The sequence below is a fragment of the Panulirus ornatus genome, chromosome 7 (assembly GCF_036320965.1).
Source record: "Panulirus ornatus isolate Po-2019 chromosome 7, ASM3632096v1, whole genome shotgun sequence".
Classification (NCBI taxonomy): domain Eukaryota; kingdom Metazoa; phylum Arthropoda; class Malacostraca; order Decapoda; family Palinuridae; genus Panulirus; species Panulirus ornatus.
The window spans coordinates 51,243,788-51,271,581 of NC_092230.1; the positions used below are offsets into that span (position 1 = coordinate 51,243,788).

At 42.3% G+C, this 27,794-nt stretch overlaps 1 protein-coding gene across 10 annotated transcripts in view; it reads left to right on the plus strand.

The window, feature by feature from the left end:
* Positions 1-23,239, plus strand: part of LOC139749640 (SET domain-containing protein 9-like) — a 186,279-nt gene extending 163,040 nt beyond the window's left edge. For 5 of the 10 annotated variants that reach the window (XM_071663802.1, XM_071663805.1, XM_071663806.1 and 2 more), the window contains exon 6: positions 22,499-23,239. In XM_071663802.1, coding sequence (XP_071519903.1) covers positions 22,499-22,710 — 212 coding nt within the window. In that variant the 3' untranslated portion in view covers positions 22,711-23,239. Of the gene's footprint in view, positions 1-22,485 lie in introns of all 10 variants that reach the window. The other 5 variants (XM_071663808.1, XM_071663809.1, XM_071663810.1 and 2 more) reach the window with 4 other exon arrangements.
* Positions 23,240-27,794: the final 4,555 nt, after the last annotated feature.

Consider the following 27,794-nt stretch of genomic DNA (forward strand, 5'->3'; position numbering starts at 1 on the left):
CCATTCGCTGCCAAATCCACTCCCAGATATCTAAAACACTTCACTTCCTCTAGTTTTTCTCCATTCAAACTTACCTCCCAATTGACTTGTTCCTCAACTCTTCTGTACATAATAACCTTGCTCTTATTACATTTACTCTCAGCTTTCTTCTTTCACACACTTTACCAAACTCAGTCACCAGCTTCTGCAGTTTCTCACCCGAGTCAGCCACCCGCACTGTATCATCAGCAAACAACAACTGACTCACTTCCCAAGCTCTCTCATCCACAACAGACTCCATACTTGCCCCTCTTTCCAAAACTCTTGCATTCACCTCCCTAACATCCCCATCCATAAACAAATTAAACAACTATGGAGACATCATGCACCCCTGCTGCAAATCGACATTCACTGAGAACCAATCACTTTCCTCTCTTCCTACTCGTACACATGCCTCACATCCTTGATAAAAACTTTTCATTGCTACTAACAACTTGCCTCCCACACCATATACTCTTAATACCTTCCACAGAGCATCTCTATGAACTCTTATCATATGCCTTCTCCATGTCCATAAATGCTACATGCAAATCCATTTGCTTTTCTAAGTATTTCTCACATACATTCTTCAAAGCAAACGCCTGATCCTCACATCCTCTACCACTTCTGAAACCACACTGCTCTTCCCCAATCTGATGCTCTGTACATGCCTTCACCCTCTTAATCAGTACCCTCACATATGATTTCCCAGGAATACTCAACAAACTTATGCCTCTGTAATTTGAACACTCACCTTTATCCCCTTTGCCTTTTTACAATGGCACTATGCATGCATTCCGCCAATCCTCAAGCACCTCACTATGAGCTATACATACACTGAATATCCTCACCAACCAGTCAACAACACAGTCACCCCCTTTTTTAATATATTCCACTGCAATACCAACCAAACCTGCTGCCTTGCCAGCTTTCATCTTCCGCAAAGCTTTCACTACTTCTCTGTTTACCAAATAATTCTCCCCAATCCTCTCACTTCACACACCACCTTGACTAAAACACCCTACATCAGCCACTCTGTCATCTAACACATTCAACAAACCTTCAAAATACTCACTCCATCTCTTTCTCACATCACCACTCCTTGTTATTACCTCTCCATTAGCCCCCTTCACCCATGTTCCCATTTGTTTTCTTGTCTTATGCACTTTATTTACCTCCTTGCAAAACATCTTTTTATTCTCCCTAAAATTTAATGGTACTCTCTCACCTCAACTCTCATTTGCTGTCTTTTTCACCCCTTGCACCTTTCTCTTGACCTGTGGCCTCTTTCTTTTATACATCTTCCTGCCATTTGGACTATTTCCCTACAAAACTTGTCCAAATGCCTCTCCTCTCTTTCACTAATAATCTTACTTCTTCATCCCACCACTCACTTCCCTTTCTAATCTGCCCACCTCCCACACTTCTCATGCCACAAGCATCTTTTGCGCAAGCCATTACTGCTTCCCTAAATATATCCCATTCCTTCCCCACTCCCCTTACGTCCTTTGCTCTGTCTCTCTTGGTGCTTCCTCACACAAGTCTCCTTCACAAGCTCACTTACTCTCACCACTCTCTTCACCCCAACATTCTGTCTTCTTTTTTGAAAACCTCTACAAATCTTCACCTTTGCCTCCACAAGGTAATGACCAGACATCCCTCTAGTTGCACCTCTCAGCACATTAACATCCAAAAGTCTCTCTTTCATGCACCTATCAATAACACGTAATCCAATAATGCTTTCTGGCCATCTCTCCTACTTATATATGTATACTTATGTATATCTCTCTTTTTAAACCAGGTATTCCCAATCACCAGTTCTTTTTCAGGACACAAATCTACAAGCTCTTCACCATTTCCATTTACAACATTGAACACCCCATGTACACCAATTATTCCGTCAACTGCCACATTACTCACCTTTGCATTCAAATCACCCATCACTATAACCTGGTCTCGTGCATGAAAACTGCTAACACACTAACTCAGCTGCACCCAAAACACTTGCCTCTCATGATATTTCTTCTCATGACCAGGTGCATATGCACCAATAACCACCCATCTCTCTCCATCCACTTTCAGTTTTACCCATATCAATCTACAGTCTACTTTCTTACAATCTATCACATACTCCCACAACTGTTTCAGGAGTAGTGCTACTCCTTCCTATGCTCTTGTCCTCTCACCAGCCCCTGACTTTAATCCCAAAACATTCCCAGACCACTCTTCCCCTTTACCCTTGAGCTTTATTTCACTCAGAGCCAAAACATCCAGGTTCCTTTCCTCAAACATGTTTCCTATCTCTCCTTTTTTCTCATCTTGGTTACATCCACACATTTAGACACCCCAATCTGAGCCTTCGAGGAAGATGAGCACTCCCTGCTTGACTCCTTCTGTTTCCCCTTTTAGAAAGTTAAAGTACAAGGAAGGGAGGGTTTCTAGCTCCCATTCCCGTCGCCTTCTACATACGACACACAGGGAATGCATGAGAAGTATTCTTTCTCCCCTATCCCCAGGGCTACTTTGTCGCTGTCTCCCGCATTAGCGAGGTAGCTCAAGGGAACAGATGAAAGAATGGCCCAACTCACCCACATACACATGCATATACACACATGTCCACACATGCAGATATACATGCCTATACATTTCAACGTATACATATATATATATATATATATATATATATATATATATATATATATATATATATATATATATATATATATATATATATATACATACACGGACATATACATATATACACATGTATATAATTCATACTTGCTGCCTTTATTCATTCCTATCGCCACCTCGCCACACATGAAATGACACCCTCCCCCCCACCCATACGCATGCGAGGAAGTGCTAGAAAAAGACAACAAAGGCCACATTCGTTCACACTCAGTCTCTAGGTGTCATGTATAATGCACCGAAACCACAGCTCCCTTTCCACATCCAGGCCCCACAAAACTTTCCATGGTTTACCCCAGATGCTTCACATGCCCTGGTTCAATCCATTGACGGCATGTCGACCCCGGTATACCACATCATTCCATTTCACTCCGTTCCTTGCACACCTTCCACCCTCCTGCATGTTCCGTCCCTGATCACTCAAAATTATTTTCACTACATCCTTCCACCTCCAATTTGGTCTTCCACTTCTCGTTACCTCCACCTCTGACACATATATCCTCTTGGTCAATCTTTCCTCACTCATTCTCTCCACGTGATATAACCATTTCAAGACACCCTCTTCTGCTCTCTCAACCACACACTTTTTATTACCACACATCTTTCTTACCCTTTCATTACTTACTCGATCAACCCTCCTCACACCACATATTGTCCTCAAACATCTCATTCCCAACACATCCATCCTCCTCTGCACAACCCTATCTATAGCCCATGCCTCACAACCATATAACATTGTTGGAACCACTATTCCTTCATACATACCCATCTTTGCTTTCCGAGATGATGTTCTCGCCTTCCACATATTCTTCAATGCTCCCTGCACTTTTGCCCCTTCACCCACCCTGTTGCTTCCATGGTTCCATCTGTTGCCAAATCCACTCCCAGATAAAACACTTCACTTCCTTGAGTTTTTCTCCATTCAAACTTACCTCCCAACTGACTTGTCCCTCAACCCTATTGTACCTAATAACCTTACTCTTATTTACATTTATTCACAGCTTTCTTCTTTCACACACTTTACCAAACTCGGTCACCAACTTCTGCAGTTTCTCATCCGAGTCAGCCATCAGCACTGTATCATCAGCAAACAACAACTAACTCACTTCCCAAGCCCTCTCATCCACAACAGACTGCATGATTGCCCCTCTCTCCAAAACTCTTGCATCCATCTCCCTAACAACCCCACCCACAAACAAATTAAACAACCATGGAAACGTCACGCACCCTTGCCACAAACCGACATTCACTGAGAGCCAGTCACTTTCCTCTCTTCCTACTCATACACATACACATACCTTACTTCCTCGATAAAAACTTTTGACTGCTTCTAGCAACTTTCCTCCCACACCATATATTTATTTTTTATTTATTTATTTTTCTTTGTCGATGTCTCCCACGTTAGCGAGGTAGCGCAAGGAAACAGACGAAAGAATGGCCCAACCCACCCACATACACATGTATATACATACACGTCCACACACGCATCTCAATGTACACATATATATACACACACAGACATATACATATATACACATGTACATAATTCATACTGTCTGCCTTTATTTATTCCCATTGCCACCTCGCCACACATGGAATAACAACCCCCTCCCCCCTCATGTGTGCGAGGTAGCGCTAGGAAAAGACAACAAAGGCCCCATTCGTTCACACTCAGTCTCTAGCTGTCATGTAATAATGCACTGAAACCACAGCTCCCTTTCCACATCCGTGCCCCACAGAACTTTCCATAGTTTACCCCAGAAGCTTCACATGCCCTGGTTCAATCCATTGACAGCATGTCAACCCCGGTATACCACATCGTTCCAATTCACTCTATTCCTTGCACGCCTTTCACCCTCCTGCATGTTTAGACCCCGATCACTCAAAATCTTTTTCACTCCATCTTTCCACCTCCAATTTGGTCTCCCACTTCTCGTTCCCTCCACCTCTGACACATATATCCTCTTGGTCAATCTTTCCTCATTCATTCTCTCCATGTGACCAAACCATTTCAAAACACCCTCTTCTGCTCTCTCAACCACACTCTTTTTATTTCCACACATCTCTCTTACCCTTACATTACTTACTCGATCGAACCACCTCACACCACATATTGTCCTCAAACATCTCATTTCCAGCACATCCACCCTCCCGCGCACAACTCTATCCATAGCCCATGCCTCGCAACCATACAACATTGTTGGAGCCACTATTCCTCCAAACATACCCATTTTTGCTTTCCGAGATAATGTTCTCGACTTCCAAACATTCTTCAAGGCTCCCAGAATTTTTGCCCCCTCCCCCACCCTATGATTCACTTCCGCTTCCATGGTTCCAGCCGCTGCCAGATCCACTCCCAGATATCTAAAACACTTTACTTCCTCTAGTTTTTCTCCATTCAAACTTACCTCCCAATTGACTTGACCCTCAACCCTACTTTACCTAATAACCTTGCTCTTATTCACATTTACTCTTAACTTTCTTCTTTCACACACTTTACCAAACTCAGTCACCAGCTTCTGCAGTTTCTACCATGAATCACACCAGTGCTGTATCATCAGCGAACAACAACTGACTCACTTCCCAAGCTCTCTCATCCACAACAGACTGCACACTTGCCCCTCTTTCCAAAACTCTTGCATTCACCTCCCTAACAACCCCATCCATAAACAAATTAAACAACCATGGAGACATCACACACCCCTGCCACAAACCTACATTCACTGAGAACCAATCACTTTCCTCTCTTCCTACACGTACACATGCTTTACATACTCGATAAAAACTTTTCACTGCTTCTAACAACTTGCCTCCCACACCATATATTCTTAATACCTTCCACAGAGCATCTCTATCAACTCTATCATATGCCTTCTCCAGATCCATAAATGCTACATACAAATCCATTTGCTTTTCTAAGTATTTCTCACATACATTCTTCAAAGGAAACACCTGATCCACACATCCTCTACCACTTCTGAAACCACACTGCTCTTCCCCAATTTGATGCTCTGTACATGCCTTCACCCTCTCAATCAATACCCTCCCATATAATTTACCAGGAATACACAACAAACTTATACCTCTGTAATTTGAGCACTCACTCTTATCCCCTTTGCCTTTGTACAATGGCACTATGCAAGCATTCCGCCAATCCTCAGGCACCTCACCATGAATCATACATACATTAGATAACCTTTCCAACCAGTCAACAATACAGTCACCCCCTTTTTTAATAAATTCCACTGCAATATCATCCAAACCTGCTGCATTGCCAGCTTTCATCTTCCGCAAAGCTTTTACTACCTCTTCTCCGTTTACCAAATCATTTTCCCTAACCCTCTCACTTTGCACACCACCTCGATCAAAACACCCTATGTCTGCCACTCTATCATCAAACACATTCAACAAACCTTCAAAATACTCACTCCATCTTCTCACATCACCACTACTTGTTATCACCTCCCCATTAGCCCCCTTCACTGAAGTTCCCATTTGCTCCCTTGTCTTACGCACTTTATTTACCTCCTTCCAAAACATCTTTTCATTCTCCCTAAAATTTAATGATACTCTATCACCCCAACTCTCATTTGCCCTCTTTTTCACCTCTTTCACCTTTCTCTTGACCTCCTGCCTCTTTCTTTTATACATCTCCCACTCATTTGCATTTTTTCCCTGCAAAAATCGTCCAAATGCCTCTCTCTTCTCTTTCACTAGTAATCTTGCTTCTTCATCCCACCACTCACTACCCTTTCTAATCAACCCACCTCCCACGCTTCTCATGCCACAAGCATCTTTTGCGCAAGCCATCACTGCTTCCCTAAATAGATCCCATTCCTCCCCCACTCCCCTTACCTCCTTTGTTCTCACCTTTTTCCATTCTGTACTCAGTCTCTCCTGGTACTTCCTCACACGTCTCCTTCCCAAGCTCACTTACTCTCACCACTCTCTTCACCCCAACATTCTCTCTTCTTCCAAATAGTGAAGTTGGAGAAAAATGTAGCTTAGACATTGAAGCTTATTGATACAGTGGTGAAATTGATGAGAACTGCTATTGACGTTTGTGTGAATAAATTGTACATTTCCTTTTCCATAGCCAGAGGTTGAACCATTATGTGACATTCATTTTTTTCATTCATTTCAAGCTAAAAGTTTGTTTTCTAAATTGTTTCTTACATTTTTCATATGTATATATATGTATGTGTGTGTGTGTGTGTGTGTATGTGCGTATGTGTGTGTATGTGTGTGTGTGTGTATATGTATATATATATGTATATTATCCCTGGGGATAGGGGTGAAAGAATACTTCCCACGTATTCCTCGCGTGTCGTAGAAAGCGACTAGAGGGGACGGGAGCGGGGGGCCGGAAATCCTCCCCTCCTTGTATTAACTTTCTAAAATGGGAAACAGAAGAAGGAGTCACGCGGGGAGTGATCATCCTCCTCGAAGGCTCAGAGTGGGGTGCCTAAATGTGTGTGGATGTAACCAAGATGTGAAAAAAGGAGAGATAGGTAGTATGTTTGAGGAAAGGAACCTGGATGTTTTGGCTCTGAGTGAAACGAAGCTCAAGGGTAAAGGGGAAGAGTGGTTTGGAAATGTCTGGGGAGTGAAGTCAGGGGTTGGTGAGAGGACAAGAGCAAGGGAAGGAGTAGCAATACTCCTGAAACAGGAGTTGTGGGAGTATGTGATAGAATGTAAGAAAGTAAATTCTCGATTAATATGGGTAAAATTGAAAGTTGATGGAGAGAGGTGGGTGATTATTGGTGCATATGCACCTGGGCATGAGAAGAAAGATCATGAGAGGCAAGTGTTTTGGGAGCAGCTGAATGAGTGTGTTAGCGGTTTTGATGCACGAGACCGGGTTATAGTGATGGGTGATTTGAATGCAAAGGTGAGTAATGTGGCAGTTGAGGGAATAATTGGTATGCATGGGGTGTTCAGTGTTGTAAATGGAAATGGTGAAGAGCTTGTAGATTTATGTGCTGAAAAAGGACTGATGATTGGGAATACCTGGTTTAAAAAGCGAGATATACATAAGTATACTTATGTAAGTAGGAGAGATGGCCAGAGAGCGTTATTGGATTACGTGTTAATTGACAGGCGTGCGAAAGAGAGACTTTTGGATGTTAATGTGCTGAGAGGTGCAACTGGAGGGATGTCTGATCATTATCTTGTGGAGGCTAAGGTGAAGATTAGTATGGGTTTTCAGAAAAGAGGAGTGAATGTTGGGGTGAAGAAGGTGGTGAGAGTAAGTGAGCTTGGGAAGGAGACCTGTGTGGGGAAGTACCAGGAGAGACTGTGTACAGAATGGAAAAAGGTGAGAACAATGGAAGTAAGGGGAGTGGGGGAGGAATGGGATGTATTTAGGGAATCAGTGATGGATTGCGCAAAAGATGCTTGTGGCATGAGAAGAGTGGGAGGTGGGCTGTTTAGAAAGGGTAGTGAGTGGTGGGATGAAGAAGTAAGAGTATTAGTGAAAGAGAAGAGAGAGGCATTTGGACGATTTTTGCAGGGAAAAAATGCAATTGAGTGGGAGAAGTATAAAAGAAAGAGACAGGAGGTCAAGAGAAAGGTGCAAGAGGTGAAAAAAAGGGCAAATGAGAGTTGGGGTGAGAGACTATCAGTAAATTTTAGGGAGAGTAAAAAGATGTTCTGGAAGGAGGTAAATAGGGTGCGTAAGACAAGGGAGCAAATGGGAACTTCAGTGAAGGGCGTAAATGGGGAGGTGATAACAAGTAGTGGTGATGTGAGAAGGAGATGGAATGAGTATTTTGAAGGTTTGTTGAATGTGTCTGATGACAGAGTGGCAGATATAGGGTGTTTTGGTCGAGGTGGTGTGCAAAGTGAGAGGGTTGGGGAAAATGATTTGGTAAACAGAGAAGAGGTAGCAAAAGCGTTGCGGAAGATGAAAGCCGGCAAGGCAGCAGGTTTGGATGGTATTGCAGTGGAATTTATTAAAAAAGGGGGTGACTGTATTGTTGACTGGTTGGTAAGGTTATTTAATGTATGTATGACTCATGGTGAGGTGCCTGAGGATTGGCGGAATGCGTGCATAGTGCCATTGTACAAAGGGAAAGGAGATAAGAGTGAGTGCTCAAATTACAGAGGTATAAATTTGTTGAGTATTCCTGGTAAATTATATGGGAGGGTATTGATTGAGAGGGTGAAGGCATGTACAGAGCATCAGATTGGGGAAGAGCAGTGCGGTTTCAGAAGTGGTAGAGGATGTGTGGATCAAGTGTTTGCTTTGAAGAATGTATGTGAGAAATACTTAGAAAAGCAAATGGATTTGTATGTAGCATTTATGGATCTGGAGAAGGCATATGATAGAGTTGATAGAGATGCTCTTTGGAAAGTATTAAGAATATATGGTGTGGGAGGCAAGTTGTTAGAAGCAGTGAAAAGTTTTTATCGAGGATGTAAGGCATGTGTACGTGTAGGAAGAGAGGAAAGTGATTGGTTCTCAGTGAATGTAGGTTTGCGGCAGGGGTGTGTGATGTCTCCATGGTTGTTTAATTTGTTTATGGATGGGGTTGTTAGGGAGGTAAATGCAAGAGTCCTGGAAAGAGGGGCAAGTATGAAGTCTGTTGGGGATGAGAGAGCTTGGGAAGTGAGTCAGTTGTTGTTCGCTGATGATACAGCGCTGGTGGCTGATTCATGTGAGAAACTGCAGAAGCTGGTGACTGAGTTTGGTAAAGTGTGTGGAAGAAGAAAGTTAAGAGTAAATGTGAATAAGAGCAAGGTTATTAGGTACAGTAGGGTTGAGGGTCAAGTCAATTGGGAGGTGAGTTTGAATGGAGAAAAACTGGAGGAAGTGAAGTGTTTTAGATATCTGGGAGTGGATCTGTCAGCGGATGGAACCATGGAAGTGGAAGTGGATCATAGGGTGGGGGAGGGGGCGAAAATTTTGGGAGCCTTGAAAAATGTGTGGAAGTCGAGAACATTATCTCGGAAAGCAAAAATGGGTATGTTTGAAGGAATAGTGGTTCCAACAATGTTGTATGGTTGCGAGGCGTGGGCTATGGATAGAGTTGTGCGCAGGAGGATGGATGTGCTGGAAATGAGATGTTTGAGGACAATGTGTGGTGTGAGGTGGTTTGATCGAGTAAGTAACGTAAGGGTAAGAGAGATGTGTGGAAATAAAAAGAGCGTGGTTGAGAGAGCAGAAGAGGGTGTTTTGAAATGGTTTGGGCACATGGAGAGAATGAGTGAGGAAAGATTGACCAAGAGGATATATGTGTCGGAGGTGGAGGGAACGAGGAGAAGAGGGAGACCAAATTGGAGGTGGAAAGATGGAGTGAAAAAGATTTTGTGTGATCGGGGCCTGAACATGCAGGAGGGTGAAAGGAGGGCAAGGAATAGAGTGAATTGGAGCGATGTGGTATACAGGGGTTGACGTGCTGTCAGTGGATTGAATCAAGGCATGTGAAGCGTCTGGGGTAAACCATGGAAAGCTGTGTAGGTATGTATATTTGCGTGTGTGGACGTGTGTATGTACGTGTGTATGGGGGTTGGGCCATTTCTTTCGTCTGTTTCCTTGCGCTACCTCGCAAACGCGGGAGACAGCGACAAAGTATAAAAAAAAAAAAAAAAAAAAAAACACAACAAACTTATACCTCTGTAATTTGAGCACTCACTCTTATCCCCTTTGCCTTTGTACAATGGCACTATGCAAGCATTCCGCCAATCCTCAGGCACCTCACCATGAATCATACATACATTAGATAACCTTACCAACCAGTCAACAATACAGTCACCCCCTTTTTTAATAAATTCCACTGCAATATCATCCAAACCTGCTGCATTGCCAGCTTTCATCTTCCGCAAAGCTTTTACTACCTCTTCTCCGTTTACCAAATCATTTTCCCTAACCCTCTCACTTTGCACACCACCTCGATCAAAACACCCTATGTCTGCCACTCTATCATCAAACACATTCAACAAACCTTCAAAATACTCACTCCATCTCACATCACCACTACTTGTTATCACCTCCCCCATTAGCCCCCTTCACTGAAGTTCCCATTTGCTCCCTTGTCTTACGCACTTTATTTACCTCCTTCCAAAACATCTTTTCATTCTCCCTAAAATTTAATGATACTCTATCACCCCAACTCTCATTTGCCCTCTTTTTCACCTCTTTCACCTTTCTCTTGACCTCCTGCCTCTTTCTTTTATACATCTCCCACTCATTTGCATTTTTTCCCTGCAAAAATCGTCCAAATGCCTCTCTCTTCTCTTTCACTAGTAATCTTGCTTCTTCATCCCACCACTCACTACCCTTTCTAATCAACCCACCTCCCACGCTTCTCATGCCACAAGCATCTTTTGCGCAAGCCATCACTGCTTCCCTAAATAGATCCCATTCCTCCCCCACTCCCCTTACCTCCTTTGTTCTCACCTTTTTCCATTCTGTACTCAGTCTCTCCTGGTACTTCCTCACACGTCTCCTTCCCAAGCTCACTTACTCTCACCACTCTCTTCACCCCAACATTCTCTCTTCTTTTCTGAAAACCCCTACAAGTCCTCACCTTCGCCTCCACAAGATAATGATCAGACATCCCTCCAGTTGCACCTCTCAGCACATTAACATCCAAAAGTCTCTCTTTCGCGCGCCTGTTAATTAACACGTAATCCAATAACGCTCTCTGGCCATCTCTCCTACTTACATACGTATACTTATATATATCTCGCTTTTTAAACCAGGTATTCCCAATCACCAGTCCTTTTTCAGCACATAAATCTACAAGCTCTTCACCATTTCCATTTACAACACTGAACACCCCATGTATACCAATTATTCCCTCAACTGCCACATTACTCACCTTTGCATTCAAATCACCCATCACTATGACCTGGTCTTGTGCCTCAAAACCACTAACACACTCATTCAGCTGCTCCCAAAACACCCTCATTCAGCTGCTCCCAAAACACTTGCCTCTCATGATCTTTCTTCTCATACCCAGGTGCATATGCACCAATAATCACCCATCTCTCTCCATCAACTTTCAGTTTTGCCCATATCAATCTAGATATATACATATTCTTAATAGAATATATATATTCTTAATACCTTCCAGAGAGCGTCTCTATCAACTCTTATCATATGCCTTCTCCAGGTCCATAAATTCTCCATACAAATCTATTTGTTTTTCTCACATACATTCTTCAAAGCAAACACCTGATCCACACATCCTCTACCACTTCTGAAACCACACTGATCTTCCCCAATCTGATGCTCTGTACATGCCTTCCCCCTCTTGATCAATACCCTCCCATATAATTTCCCAGAAATACTCAACAAACTTATACCTCTGTAATTTAAGCACTCACCTTTATCCCCTTTACCTTTTATTTCAATGGCACTATGCATGCATTCCACCAATCCTCAGGGACTTCACCATTAGCCATACATACATTGAATATACTTACGAACCAGTCAACAGCACTGTCACCCCCTTTTTAAATGAATTCCACTGCAATGCCATCCAAACCTGCCACCTTGCTGGCTTTCATCTTCTCCCTGACCCTTTCACTTCTCACACCACCTCAACCGAGGTGTATGTATATATATACATAAACGCCCACATACACATATATACATACATATACATTTCGACATATACATATATATACATACACATACACAGACATTACATATATACACATGTACATATTCATGCTTGCTTTACTTCATCCATTCCTTGCACTACCCCTCCACACAGGAAAACAGATGAAGAATGGCCCATCCACTCATATACACGTAAATATGCATAAATGCCCATACATGCACATGTACATACATATACATATATCAACATATACTATTTGCTATATTTTTTATTATACATAATTGCTGTTTCCCATGTCTTTGAGGTAGAACCAGGAAACAGACGATGAATGGGCCATCCACTCATTTACACATGTATATACATAAACTCTACATACACACATATACATATATGTACATATCAACATGTACATACATATACCACCCACCCCACAGGAAAACAGCATTGCTATCCACTGCTTCTGTGAGGCAGCGCCAGGAATACAGACAAAAAGTCCACATTTGTTCACACTCAGTCTCTAGCTGTCATGTGTAATGCACCAAAACCACAGCTCCTTATCCACATCCAGGCCCCATAGACCTTTCCATGGTTTACCCCAGGTGCTTTACATACCCTGGTTCAGTCCATTGACAGCACATCGACCCAAGCATACCACATCATTTCAGTTCACTCTGTTCCTTGCGACACCTCACCCTCCTGTATGTTCAGGTCCCGATCACTCAAAATATTTTTCACTTCGTCCTTCCATCTCCAATTTGGTCTCCCACTTCTCCTTGTTCCATCCACCCCTGACACATATATCCTCTTTGTCAATCTTTCCTCACTCATTCTCTCCATATGTCCAAACCATTTCAGCACACCCTCTTCTGCTCTCTCAACCTTTCTCTTTTTATTTCCACACATCTCTCTTACCCTTACACCCTTACATTACTTACTCGATCAAATCACCTCGCACCACATATTGTCCTCAAACATTTCATTTCCAACACATCCATCCTCCTCCGTACAATCCCTATCTATAGCCCATTCCTCGCAACCATATGACATTATTTGAACTATTATAACTTTTAACATACCCATTTTTGCTCTACGAGATAACCTGCTCTCCTTCCACTCATTCTTCATCTGTCCCAGAGCCTTCTCCCCCTTCCACATCCTGTGACTTACTTCCACTTCCATGGTTCCATTTGATGTTAAGTCCACTCCCAGATATCAAAAATACTTCACTTATTCCAATTTTCTCCATTCAAACTTACCTCCCAATTAACTTGTCCCTGAACCCTACTGATTCTAATAACCTTGCTCTTCTTCATATATGCTCTCGACTTTATTCTTTCACACACTTTTCCAAACTCAGTCACCATCCTCTGCAGTTTCTCACACAAATCAGCCACTAGAGCTGTATCATCAGTGAACAACAACTGACTCACTTCCCAAGCTCTCTCATCCACAGCAGACTGCATACGTGCCCCTCTCTCCAAAACTCTTGCATTTACCTCCCTAACCACCCCATCCATAAACAAATTAAACAACCATGGGGACATCACACACCCCTGCCGCAGACTGAAATTCACTGGGAACCAGTCACTTTCCTCTTTTCCTACCCGTACACATGACGTATATCCTTGGTAAAAACTTTTCACTGCTTCCAGCAACTTTTCTCTCACACCATATTTTCTATAAGCCTTCCACAAAGCATCTCTATCATCCCTATCATGTGCCTTCTTCAGATCCATAAATGTTACATACAGATCCATTTGCTTTTCTAAGTATTTTTCACATACATTCTTCAAAGCAAACACCTGATCTACACATACTCCACCACTTTGAAACCACACTGCTCCTTCTCAGTCTGATGCTCTGTACATGCCTTTACCCTTTTAATCAATTTTTTTTTTTTTTTTTTTTATACTTTGTCGCTGTCTCCCGCGTCTGCGAGGTAGCGCAAGGAAACAGACGAAAGAAATGGCCCAACCCCCCCCCCCATACACATGTACATACACACGTCCACACACGCAAATATACATACCTACACAGCTTTCCATGGTTTACCCCAGACGCTTCACATGCCTTGCTTCAATCCACTGACAGCACGTCAACCCCTGTATACCACATGACTCCAATTCACTCTATTTCTTGCCCTCCTTTCACCCTCCTGCATGTTCAGGCCCCGATCACACAAAATCTTTTTCACTCCATCTTTCCACCTCCAATTTGGTCTCCCTCTTCTCCTCGTTCCCTCCACCTCCGACACATATATCCTCTTGGTCAATCTCTCCTCACTCATTCTCTCCATGTGCCCAAACCATTTCAAAACACCCTCTTCTGCTCTCTCAACCACGCTCTTTTTATTTCCACACATCTCTCTTACCCTTACGTTACTTACTCGATCAAACCACCTCACACCACACATTGTCCTCAAACATCTCATTTCCAGCACATCCATCCTCCTGCGCACATCTCTATCCATAGCCCACGCCTCGCAACCATACAACATTGTTGGAACCACTATTCCCTCAAACATACCCATTTTTGCTTTCCGAGATAATGTTCTCGACTTCCACACATTTTTCAAGGCTCCCAAAATTTTCGCCCCCTCCCCCACCCTATGATCCACTTCCGCTTCCATGGTTCCATCCGCTGACAGATCCACTCCCAGATATCTAAAACACTTCACTTCCTCCAGTTTTTCTCCATTCAAACTCACCTCCCAATTGACTTGACCCTCACCCCTACTGTACCTAATAACCTTGCTCTTATTCACATTTACTCTCATCTTTCTTCTTCCACACACTTTACCAAACTCAGTCACCAGCTTCTGCAGTTTCTCACATGAATCAGCCACCAGCGCTGTATCATCAGCGAACAACAACTGACTCACTTCCCAAGCTCTCTCATCCCCAACAGACTTCATACTTGCCCCTCTTTCCAGGACTCTTGCATTTACCTCCCTAACAACCCCATCCATAAACAAATTAAACAACCATGGAGACATCACACACCCCTGCCGCAAACCTACATTCACTGAGAACCAATCACTTTCCTCTCTTCCTACACGTACACATGCCTTACATATAATTTCCCAGGAATACTCAACAAACATATACCTCTGTAATTTGAACACTCACCTTTATCCCCTTTGCCTTTGTACAATGGCACTATGCATGCAATCCCCCAATTTTCAGGCACTTCACCATGGTCCATACATACACTGAATATCCTTACCAAGCAATTAACAACACAATCACCCCCCTTTTTTGATAAATTCCACAACAATATCATCCAAACCTGTCACCTTGCTGGATTACATCAACTGCAAAGCTTTCACTACATGTTCTTTCTTCACTAACCCATTCTCCCTGACCCTCTTACTTCGTACACCACCCCAACCATAGCACCCTGTATCTGCCACTCTATCATTAAACACATTCAACAAACCTTCAAAATACTCTATCTCACCCCATCACTATCTGTTGTCACTTCCTCACTTACTCCCTTCACCAACATTCCCATTTATTCTCTTGTCTTATGCATGTCATTTACCTCCTTCCAAAATATCTCTATTCTCCTTAAAATTTAATGATACTCTCTCACCCCAACTCTTATTTGCCCTCTTTCAACTCTTGCACCTTTCTCTTGACCTCTTACCGCTTTCTTACGTACATCTCCTAGTCATTTTTACTACTTCCTTGCAAATATCGTCCAAACACCTCTCTTTTCTCTTTCACTGACAATCTTACTTCTTCATCCCACCACTCACTACCCTGTTTTAATCTGCCCACCTCCCACCTTTCATATACCACATGCACCTTTTACTCAAGCCATCACTGCTTCCCTAAATACATCCCATTCCTCACCCACTCCCTTCATTTGGTCTCACCTTTTGCCATTCTACACTCAATCTCTCCTGATACTTCCTCACACAAGTCTCCTTTCCAAGATCACATAATCTCACCACTCTCTTCACCCTGACATTCTCTCTTCTTTTCTGAAAGCCTCTACAAATCTTCACCTTCGCCTCCACAAAACAGTGATCAGACATCCCCCCAGCTGCCCCTCTCAGTGTATTAACATCCAAAAGTCTCACTCTTACGCGCCTGTCAATTAACACGTAGTCCAATAATGCCCTTTGACCATCTCTCCTACTCACATATGTATACTTATGTATATCTCTTTTTAAGCCAGGTATTCCCAATCACTAGTCCTTTTTCAGCACACAAATCCACAAGCTCATCACCATTTCCATTTACAACACTGAACACCCCATTATACCCTCAACTGCCACATTACTCACTTTCGCATTTAAACCACCCATCACTATGACCTGGTCTCGTGCATCAAAGCTGCTGTTACGCTCACTTAACTGCTCCCAGAACCCTTGCCTCTCATGATCTTTCTTCTCATGACCAGGTGCATAGGCACTAATAATCACCCATCTCTCTCCATCCACTTTCGGTTTTACCCACATCAATTCGGTTTTACCCACATCAATCTAGAATTTACTTTCTTACACCCTATCACATACTCCCACAACTCCTGCTTCAGGAATTTTGCTACTCCTTCCTTAGCTCTTGTCCTCTCACCAACCCCTGACTTTACTCCCAGGACTTTCCCAGACCACTCTTCCCCTTTACCCTTGAGCTTCCTATCACTGAGAGCCAGAACATCCAGGTTCCTTTCTTCAAACATACTACCTATCTCTCCTTTCTTTCTTTTTTTTATTATTATACTAAGTCACTGTCTCCCGCATCAGCAAGGTAGCGCAAGGAAACAGACGAAAGAATGGCCCAACCCACCTGCATATACATGTATATACATAAACTCCCACACATGCACATATACATACCTATACATTTCAGTGTGTGCATACATATTCATACGCAGACATATACATATATACACATGTACATATTCATACAAGCTTGCCTTCATCCATCCCCAGCACCATCCCACTCCACAGGAAACAGCATTGCTGTCCCATGCTTCAGCGAGGTAGCACCAGGAAAACAGACAAAAAAGGCCACATTCACTCACACTCAGTCTCTAGCTGTCATGTGTAATGCATTGAAACCACAGCTCCCTATCCACATCCAGGCTCCACAGGCCTTTCCATGGTTTACCCCAGACATTTCACATGCCCTGGTTCAGTCCATTGACAGCACGTAGACCCCAGTATACTATGGATATCCACAAGTGGCATGGTAGAAGAAAGAGATTTTTTTCAGTGTTGTTGTTAAGGGGAGGTGGCTAGCTTTTTTATACATCTCGTGTTTAAGGATGCAATTGGTTGGAGGCTAACTTTTGAGCAGTGTTTCAAGAGTATGTTTATTTCTTTTCTGAGAGAGTTGATGTTTTGTGTTAGTTTTGCATCTTCATGTAATTTCAGGTTGAGCATCCCTAATCTGAAAATTCCAAACTTTTTAAGTGGTGACATGATGTTCTCCTGGTCAAAATCACTTTCACCAAGTATATTACTAAGTATCCCTGGGGATAGGGGTGAAAGAATACTTCCCACGTATTCCTCGCGTGTCGTAGAAAGCGACTAGAGGGGACGGGAGCGGGGGGCCGGAAATCCTCCCCTCCTTGTATTAACTTTCTAAAATGGGAAACAGAAGAAGGAGTCACGCGGGGAGTGATCATCCTCCTCGAAGGCTCAGAGTGGGGTGCCTAAATGTGTGTGGATGTAACCAAGATGTGAAAAAAGGAGAGATAGGTAGTATGTTTGAGGAAAGGAACCTGGATGTTTTGGCTCTGAGTGAAACGAAGCTCAAGGGTAAAGGGGAAGAGTGGTTTGGAAATGTCTGGGGAGTGAAGTCAGGGGTTAGTGAGAGGACAAGAGCAAGGGAAGGAGTAGCAATACTCATGAAACAGGAGTTGTGGGAGTATGTGATAGAATGTAAGAAAGTAAATTCTCGATTAATATGGGTAAAATTGAAAGTTGATGGAGAGAGGTGGGTGATTATTGGTGCATATGCACCTGGGCATGAGAAGAAAGATCATGAGAGGCAAGTGTTTTGGGAGCAGCTAAATGAGTGTGTTAGCGGTTTTGATGCACGAGACCGGGTTATAGTGATGGGTGATTTGAATGCAAAGGTGAGTAATGTGGCAGTTGAGGGAATAATTGGTATGCATGGGGTGTTCAGTGTTGTAAATGGAAATGGTGAAGAGCTTGTAGATTTATGTGCTGAAAAAGGACTGATGATTGGGAATACCTGGTTTAAAAAGCGAGATATACATAAGTATACTTATGTAAGTAGGAGAGATGGCTGGAGAGCGTTATTGGATTACGTGTTAATTGACAGGCGTGCGAAAGAGAGACTTTTAGCATTTATGGATCTGGAGAAGGCATATGATAGAGTTGATAGAGATGCTCTGTGGAAGGTATTAAGAATATATGGTGTGGGAGGCAAGTTGTTAGAAGCAGTGAAAAGTTTTTATCGAGGATGTAAGGCATGTGTACGTGTAGGAAGAGAGGAAAGTGATTGGTTCTCAGTGAATGTAGGTTTGCGGCAGGGGTGTGTGATGTCTCCATGGTTGTTTAATTTGTTTATGGATGGGGTTGTAAGGGAGGTAAATGCAAGAGTTTTGGAAAGAGGGGCAAGTATGAAGTCTGTTGGGGATGAGAGAGCTTGGGAAGTGAGTCAGTTGTTGTTCGCTGATGATACAGCGCTGGTGGCTGATTCATGTGAGAAACTGCAGAAGCTGGTGACTGAGTTTGGTAAAGTGTGTGGAAGAAGAAAGTTGAGAGTAAATGTGAATAAGAGCAAGGTTATTAGGTACAGTAGGGGTGAGGGTCAAGTCAGTTGGGAGGTGAGTTTGAATGGAGAAAAACTGGAGGAAGTGAAGTGTTTTAGATATCTGGGAGTGGATCTGTCAGCGGATGGAACCATGGAAGCGGAAGTGGATCATAGGGTGGGGGAGGGGGCGAAAATTTTGGGAGCCTTGAAAAATGTGTGGAAGTCGAGAACATTATCTCGGAAAGCAAAAATGGGTATGTTTGAGGGAATAGTGGTTCCAACAATGTTGTATGGTTGCGAGGCGTGGGCTATGGATAGAGATGTGCGCAGGAGGATGGATGTGCTGGAAATGAGATGTTTGAGGACAATGTGTGGTGTGAGGTGGTTTGATCGAGTAAGTAACGTAAGGGTAAGAGAGATGTGTGGAAATAAAAAGAGCGTGGTTGAGAGAGCAGAAGAGGGTGTTTTGAAATGGTTTGGGCACATGGAGAGAATGAGTGAGGAGAGATTGACCAAGAGGATATATGTGTCGGAGGTGGAGGGAACGAGGAGAAGAGGGAGACCAAATTGGAGGTGGAAAGATGGAGTGAAAAAGATTTTGTGTGATCGGGGCCTGAACATGCAGGAGGGTGAAAGGAGGGCAAGAAATAGAGTGAATTGGAGTCATGTGGTATACAGGGGTTGACGTGCTGTCAGTGGATTGAAGCAAGGCATGTGAAGCGTCTGGGGTAAACCATGGAAAGCTGTGTAGGTATGTATATTTGCGTGTGTGGACGTGTGTATGTACATGTGTATGGGGGGGGGGGTTGGGCCATTTCTTTCGTCTGTTTCCTTGCGCTACCTCGCAAACGCGGGAGACAGCGACAAAGTATAAAAAAAAAAAAAAAAAAAAATGATGTTACAAGTGGAAAGTTCCACACCTGACTTCACTTGTCTATGCTTGGCTCTGATGCACTGTTGGTGTCAGTTTGTTACAAACCATTGTCACTGCCAGACCTACGTGCATTACTCACTATGTTTTTTGCTTATTTTCTGCTTAGTGTGAATAAATGTTAGAAAATGATTGCTTATCAGTAGCCAGTAGATTCAGAGATAGGAATGAAGATGATGCCAAGCAACCACAGGTCATCCACATGGGTGGCTGACATTGTGACAACTTTGCTTTCTGATGGATTCTGTGTTACACAGACTTTGTTTCATGCACAAAGTTATTTAAAATATTGTATGCATTACCTTCAGGCTATGTGTTTAAGTTGTATATCAAACGTACCTCAACGTTTCAACTGTTCAATGGTGTTCCTCAGGAGATACTGATTCCAACATTGGGCATGACTTTGTTCCCCCAGCAAGTGATGGTCACCTGGTTGGATGCCTTGGTGTGTCACTCTGTGATTGGATTGCTTGTCGTGTTACCTCCACCTGTTCACAGCAATCTCCACTTTCTGATGTGACCAGCAGATGAACCCAGACCTTGCGATAACATTGTTCTTAATCCCTTCCTATAGGTAAGCTCTTACACTATTACTAAATGGTTGATGCCAAGGCATCTTCAGGCAAGTGACTAACTATTAAGCGATTGTGTGAAAGCTTACCAAGAGGAAAGGATAAAGAACAACATTAACACAAAGTTTGGGTTTATCTGCTGGTCACATCAGGCAGCAGAGATCACTGTGAATGGGTGGAGGTCGCAGGACAAGCAGTCCAATCAGAGAGTGACATACCAAGGCATCCAACTGGGTGACCATCACTTGCTGGGGAACAGTTCCACCGAATGCTGGAATCAGTATCTCCTGAGAAAGACCGTTGAACGGTCAAAACGTTGAGGTATGTCTCAGTTCTAACCTGTTTGTTTCCATGCAATCCTGTTTTCCACATATCTCATTATGTACATGCAAATATTCCAAAATCTGGAACATTTCTGGTCCTAAGCATTTCGAATAAGGGATACTCAATCTGTGCCAATTTGTACTGTATGGAGAGGGAGTTTTACAATCATTGGGTCCCTGATTTTGAACATTCTCAACTATCATACAACTTCTTAAATTCATGTAAGCTTTCTCCATTAACAATGTCATCAGTCATCTTCTATTCATGAACTACTCGTATTATAAAGGATAGGGTTTACAAAGATCATGTACCTTAGTGTACATCTCGGTAAGGCATATCCTTTTTAAAGTACTGGATATCATCTCAAGTGGTAAGGACTTGATCCCACATATAAAGTGTTTGCGATGTTCATTTGGTAAAAGATGTCCATGTTTGTAGTGCCCACAATTGAGGATTCAGAGAGAGAGAGAGAGAGTATACTTCACATCAGACTCCCAAGTTAGAGATAACTATAAAATGGTTTTCAGTTTTTCTGCTGATGAGTTTATTCCCTGCTATATACAAAATAATGCTGCATTTTCTGTGCAGCTGAACTGTCCTGACATTCATTATAAAACTAAGTTTGATATCTATCAGCTATGTGCCCTTAACACTGTCATGTGCCCTTAACACTGTCACAGATTTCCTATGTTTTTATTTATCTTTTAACCCATTTTTACCTGGGGACCACATTAAGCCCATACCAGACTTTCTTGAACTAAACAGTGCTAGAGCTTTTGCTTTAATTCCCAAAAGTGATAATAGTAACAGAAAAATAGCCTTCTAGTACAAAATAGCCATATTCATGAAAATTTAAATCCTCAGCTGACACTGACAGTGGTGCCTTTTGGATACACTGCATTAGATTTTGTTTGTCATTTCAGGGCTTGACTCTTCTAGAGTGAGTTAGCTGCACTTCAAGTGTGGATATTGTTTATTACTAACCAGAGTAGTTGTTTTGTTGTCCAGTGTCAAGGACGAAGTGGAAGTTTGCTGTTAGTGATGGTAATGTGAAGAGTTTGAATTTGTTTTATGGTCTTTGTTTATTGTCAGTGGTTTTATACTGAGATTTTTTCTTTGCTTTGTGAAATCTGCAATTTGTTGGGAGAATTTTGGGTTACACTGTTGTAATACACTGTGGCATATGCTTTTTGCTGCCTTTGTTGTGAGTGTTGATGAAGTGTAAGGTTGCATGATATCAGAACATAGGAATCTGTCTAGGATACTTTGAAGCTTGTACTACTTTTTACTGTTTGTATTTTGGCCATTCTGATGACTTAGAGTTTTGTGTATATTTTTTTCAGTGGTCATGTGGGTCCATGTGGGTTAGTTGAAGTGTTACTAACATGATGAATATCGTTCAGGAAAGATTTCATGTTTGCTTTAGATGGTCCTTGTGTGCAGTGTGGGGGTGCAAATGGTAATGCCTGATGAGGTTGGATGCTGAAAGTTTGGTTGACTGGTAGCATAGATTCAGGATGTTGAAGGAATGCATAAATGTACTGTTACATATTTTAATATTTAACAATTATTTTTGTGAATTACTTTCGTATGGCCATTATGTGAATAGTGTGAGGAATGATTTGGTTTATGATTCACAGCTTGATATTACAGGTCATTCCAGCAATGTTGCATATCAGGAGATGACAATACATCCAGGAGACGTCCCCCTTGAAGAGCGGCAGTACCTTCCCAACCTGTGGTATTCTCCACCTGAGGCTCTTCCTGTTATGGATCTTCCTCTGCGTATAGTGGGATTAGTGGCCACACGCAACATCCAAAAGGGAGAGGAGTTGCTGTCTGATTACTTTACTATCATATATTAATATTTTGTAGCTTAAAGAAACACTTCTGAAAGTGGTAAGACTTTCCTATATACACAGCTCCCTTAGAATAAGCTAAAGGTTACAGACACCTATTTTGGAGGAGTATGAAGATGGAGGAGTATGAAGATTGTTCCTTATGTTACCATGCTAAGGCATGAAGGGAAACAGGTAAGATGAGGGTAAGCCCTTGCATGAGTTAGGCAGTTCAATATCAACGTAAAAAAGACCACATATAGTTATGAGTTGCATATTCTCTGATAATTTCAATATAATCTCAAGTCAATAAAGCCTCACACAGTTTCTGCTTCAAACTCAGTGTCATCCTGGTAATATGTACTTGATTGTCCAAAATGTATATTTTCTATACTTGCAGGTGAATAGTAGATTATTTATATATCATTGAACTTGAATAACTGACAGGCAGTTAATGTGATAAAGACATAAATAAGAAACAAGATTTGGAGTGGATAATATTTTCACTGGTATGTGTTTTGTATATAGTATTATTTAATAAATGTGAGTTGATTAATATATTTGTTTCATTATATGGAAGCACAAACAATAGATCTGCAATAAATGGAAATGCTGAAGTAATGCTTGTATTAGTATCATTTAGGTGTGTAGTGACTTTACCTCTGAGGATTTAGTACTTTCAATAATCACAATCGTGGGGCCTGGATGTGGATAGGGAGCTGTGATTTCAGTGCATAACACATGACAACTAGAGATGAAGTGTCAACAAATGTGGACTTTTTAGTCTGTTTTCCTGGCGCTACCTCACTGAAGTAGGGGGTAATGATGCTATTTCCTGTGAGGCAGGGTAGCGACAGGAATGGATGAAGGCAAGCAAGTATGAATATGTACATGTGTATATATGTATATGTTGATATGTATATGCATGTATATGTGCGTGTATAGGCATTTATTCATATATATATATATATATATATATATATATATATATATATATATATATATATATATATATATTATTTTTTTTTTTTTATACTTTGTCGCTGTCTCCCGCGTTTGCGAGGTAGCGCAAGGAAACAGATGAAAGAAATGGCCCAACCCCCCCATACACATGTATATACATACGTCCACACACGCAAATATACATACCTACACAGCTTTCCATGGTTTACCCCAGACGCTTCACATGCCTTGATTCAATCCACTGACAGCACGTCAACCCCGGTATACCACATCGCTCCAATTCACTCTATTCCTTACCCTCCTTTCACCCTCCTGCATGTTCAGGCCCCGATCACACAATATCTTTTTCACTCCATCTTTCCACCTCCAATTTGGTCTCCCTCTTCTCCTCGTTCCCTCCACCTCCGACACATATATCCTCTTGGTCAATCTTTCCTCACTCATTCTCTCCATGTGCCCAAACCACTTCAAAACACCCTTTTCTGCTCTCTCAACCACGCTCTTTTTATTTCCACACATCTCTCTTACCCTTACGTTACTCACTCGATCAAACCACCTCACACCACACATTGTCCTCAAACATCTCATTTCCAGCACATCCATCCTCCTGCGCACAACTCTATCCATAGCCCACGCCTCGCAACCATACAACATTGTTGGAACCACTATTCCTTCAAACATACCCATTTTTGCTTTCCGAGATAATGTTCTCGACTTCCACACATTCTTCAAGGCCCCCAGAATTTTCGCCCCCTCCCCCACCCTATGATCCACTTCCGCTTCCATGGTTCCATCCGCTGCCAGATCTACTCCCAGATATCTAAAACACTTCACTTCCTCCAGTTTTTCTCCATTCAAACTCACCTCCCAATTGACTTGACCCTCAACCCTACTGTACCTAATAACCTTGCTCTTATTCACATTTACTCTTAACTTTCTTCTTCCACACACTTTACCAAACTCAGTCACCAGCTTCTGCAGTTTCTCACATGAATCAGCCACCAGCGCTGTATCATCAGCGAACAACAACTGACTCACTTCCCAAGCTCTCTCATCCCCAACAGACTTCATACTTGCCCCTCTTTCCAAAACTCTTGCATTTACCTCCCTAACAACCCCATCCATAAACAAATTAAACAACCATGGAGACATCACACACCCCTGCCGCAAACCTACATTCACTGAGAACCAATCACTTTCCTCTCTTCCTACACGTACACATGCCTTACATCCTCGATAAAAACTTTTCACTGCTTCTAACAACTTTCCTCCCACACCATATATTCTTAATACCTTCCACAGAGCATCTCTATATATACATATTCCCTGGGGATAGGGGAGAAAGAATACTTCCCACGTATTCCCTGCGTGTCGTAGAAGGCGACTAAAAGGGGAGGGAGCGGGGGGCTGGAAATCCTCCCCTTTCGTTTTTTTTTTAATTTTCCAAAAGAAGGAACAGAGAATTGGGCCAGGTGAGGGTATTCCCTCAAAGGCCCAGTCCTCTGTTCTTAACGCTACCTCGCTAATGCGGGAAATGGCGAATAGTTTGAAAGAAAGAATATATATATATATATATATATATATATATATATATATATATATATATATATATATATATATATATATATATATATATATATATATATATATATATATATTATTATTTATTAATTTATTATACTTTGTCGCTGTCTCCCGCGTTTGCGAGGTAGTGCAAGGAAACAGACGAAAGAAATGGCCCAACCCCCCCCCCATACACATGTATATACATACGTCCACACACGCAAATATACATACCTACACAGCTTTCCATGGTTTACCCCAGACGCTTCACATGCCTTGATTCAATCCACTGACAGCACGTCAACCCCGGTATACCACATCGCTCCAATTCACTCTATTCCTTGCCCTCCTTTCACCCTCCTGCATGTTCAGGCCCCGATCACACAAAATCTTTTTCACTCCATCTTTCCACCTCCAATTTGGTCTCCCTCTTCTCCTTGTTCCCTCCACCTCCGACACATATATCCTCTTGGTCAATCTTTCCTCACTCATCCTCTCCATGTGCCCAAACCACTTCAAAACACCCTCTTCTGCTCTCTCAACCACGCTCTTTTTATTTCCACACATCTCTCTTACCCTTACGTTACTCACTCGATCAAACCACCTCACACCACACATTGTCCTCAAACATCTCATTTCCAGCACATCCATCCTCCTGCACACAACTCTATCCATAGCCCACGCCTCGCAACCATACAACATTGTTGGAACCACTATTCCTTCAAACATACCCATTTTTGCTTTCCGAGATAATGTTCTCGACTTCCACACATTCTTCAAGGCCCCCAGAATTTTCGCCCCCTCCCCCACCCTATGATCCACTTCCGCTTCCATGGTTCCATCCGCTGCCAGATCCACTCCCAGATATCTAAAACACTTCACTTCCTCCAGTTTTTCTCCATTCAAACTCACCTCCCAATTGACTTGACCCTCAACCCTACTGTACCTAATAACCTTGCTCTTATTCACATTTACTCTTAACTTTCTTCTTCCACACACTTTTCCAAACTCAGTCACCAGCTTCTGCAGTTTCTCACATGAATCAGCCACCAGCGCTGTATCATCAGCGAACAACAACTGACTCACTTCCCAAGCTCTCTCATCCCCAACAGACTTCATACTTGCCCCTCTTTCCAAAACTCTTGCATTTACCTCCCTAACAACCCCATCCATAAACAAATTAAACAACCATGGAGACATCACACACCCCTGCCGCAAACCTACATTCACTGAGAACCAATCACTTTCCTCTCTTCCTACACGTACACATGCCTTACATCCTCGATAAAAACTTTTCACTGCTTCTAACAACTTTCCTCCCACACCATATATTCTTAATATATATATATATATATATAAGATATATATATATATATATATATATATATATATATATATATATATATAAGAAGAAAGTTAAGAGTAAATGTGAATAAGAGCAAGGTTATTAGGTACAGTTGGGTTGAGGGTCAAGTCAATTGGGAGGTGAGTTTGAATGGAGAAAAACTGGAGGAAGTGAAGTGTTTTAGATATCTGGGAGTGGATCTGGCAGCGGATGGAACCATGGAAGCGGAAGTGGATCATAGGGTGGGGGAGGGGGCGAAAATTCTGGGGGCCTTGAAGAATGTGTGGAAGTCGAGAACATTATCTCGGAAAGCAAAAATGGGTATGTTTGAAGGAATAGTGGTTCCAACAATGTTGTATGGTTGCGAGGCGTGGGCTATGGATAGAGTTGTGTGCAGGAGGATGGATGTGCTGGAAATGAGATGTTTGAGGACAATGTGTGGTGTGAGGTGGTTTGATCGAGTGAGTAACGTAAGGGTAAGAGAGATGTGTGGAAATAAAAAGAGCGTGGTTGAGAGAGCAGAAGAGGGTGTTTTGAAGTGGTTTGGGCACATGGAGAGGATGAGTGAGGAAAGATTGACCAAGAGGATATATGTGTCGGAGGTGGAGGGAGCAAGGAGAAGAGGGAGACCAAATTGGAGGTGGAAAGATGGAGTGAAAAAGATTTTGTGTGATCGGGGCCTGAACATGCAGGAGGGTGAAAGGAGGGCAAGGAATAGAGTGAATTGGAGCGATGTGGTATACCGGGGTTGACGTGCTGTCAGTGGATTGAATCAAGGCATGTGAAGCGTCTGGGGTAAACCATGGAAAGCTGTGTAGGTATGTATATTTGCGTGTGTGGACGTATGTATATACATGTGTATGGGGGGGGTTGGGCCATTTCTTTCGTCTGTTTCCTTGCGCTACCTCGCAAACGCGGGAGACAGCGACAAAGTATAATAAATATATAAAATAAATATATATATATATATATATATATATATATATATATATATATATATATATATATATATATATATATATTTTCTTTCTTTCAAACTATTCGCCATTTCCCCCGTTAGCGAGGTAGCGTTAAGAACAGAGGACTGGGCCTTTGAGGGAATATCCTCACCTGGCCCCCTTCTCTGTTCCTTCTTTTGGAAAAAAAAAAAAAATGAGAGGGGGGGATTTATTTATTTATTTTATTTATTTTGCTTTGTCGCTGTCTCCCGCATTAGCGAGGTAGCGCAAGGAAACAGACA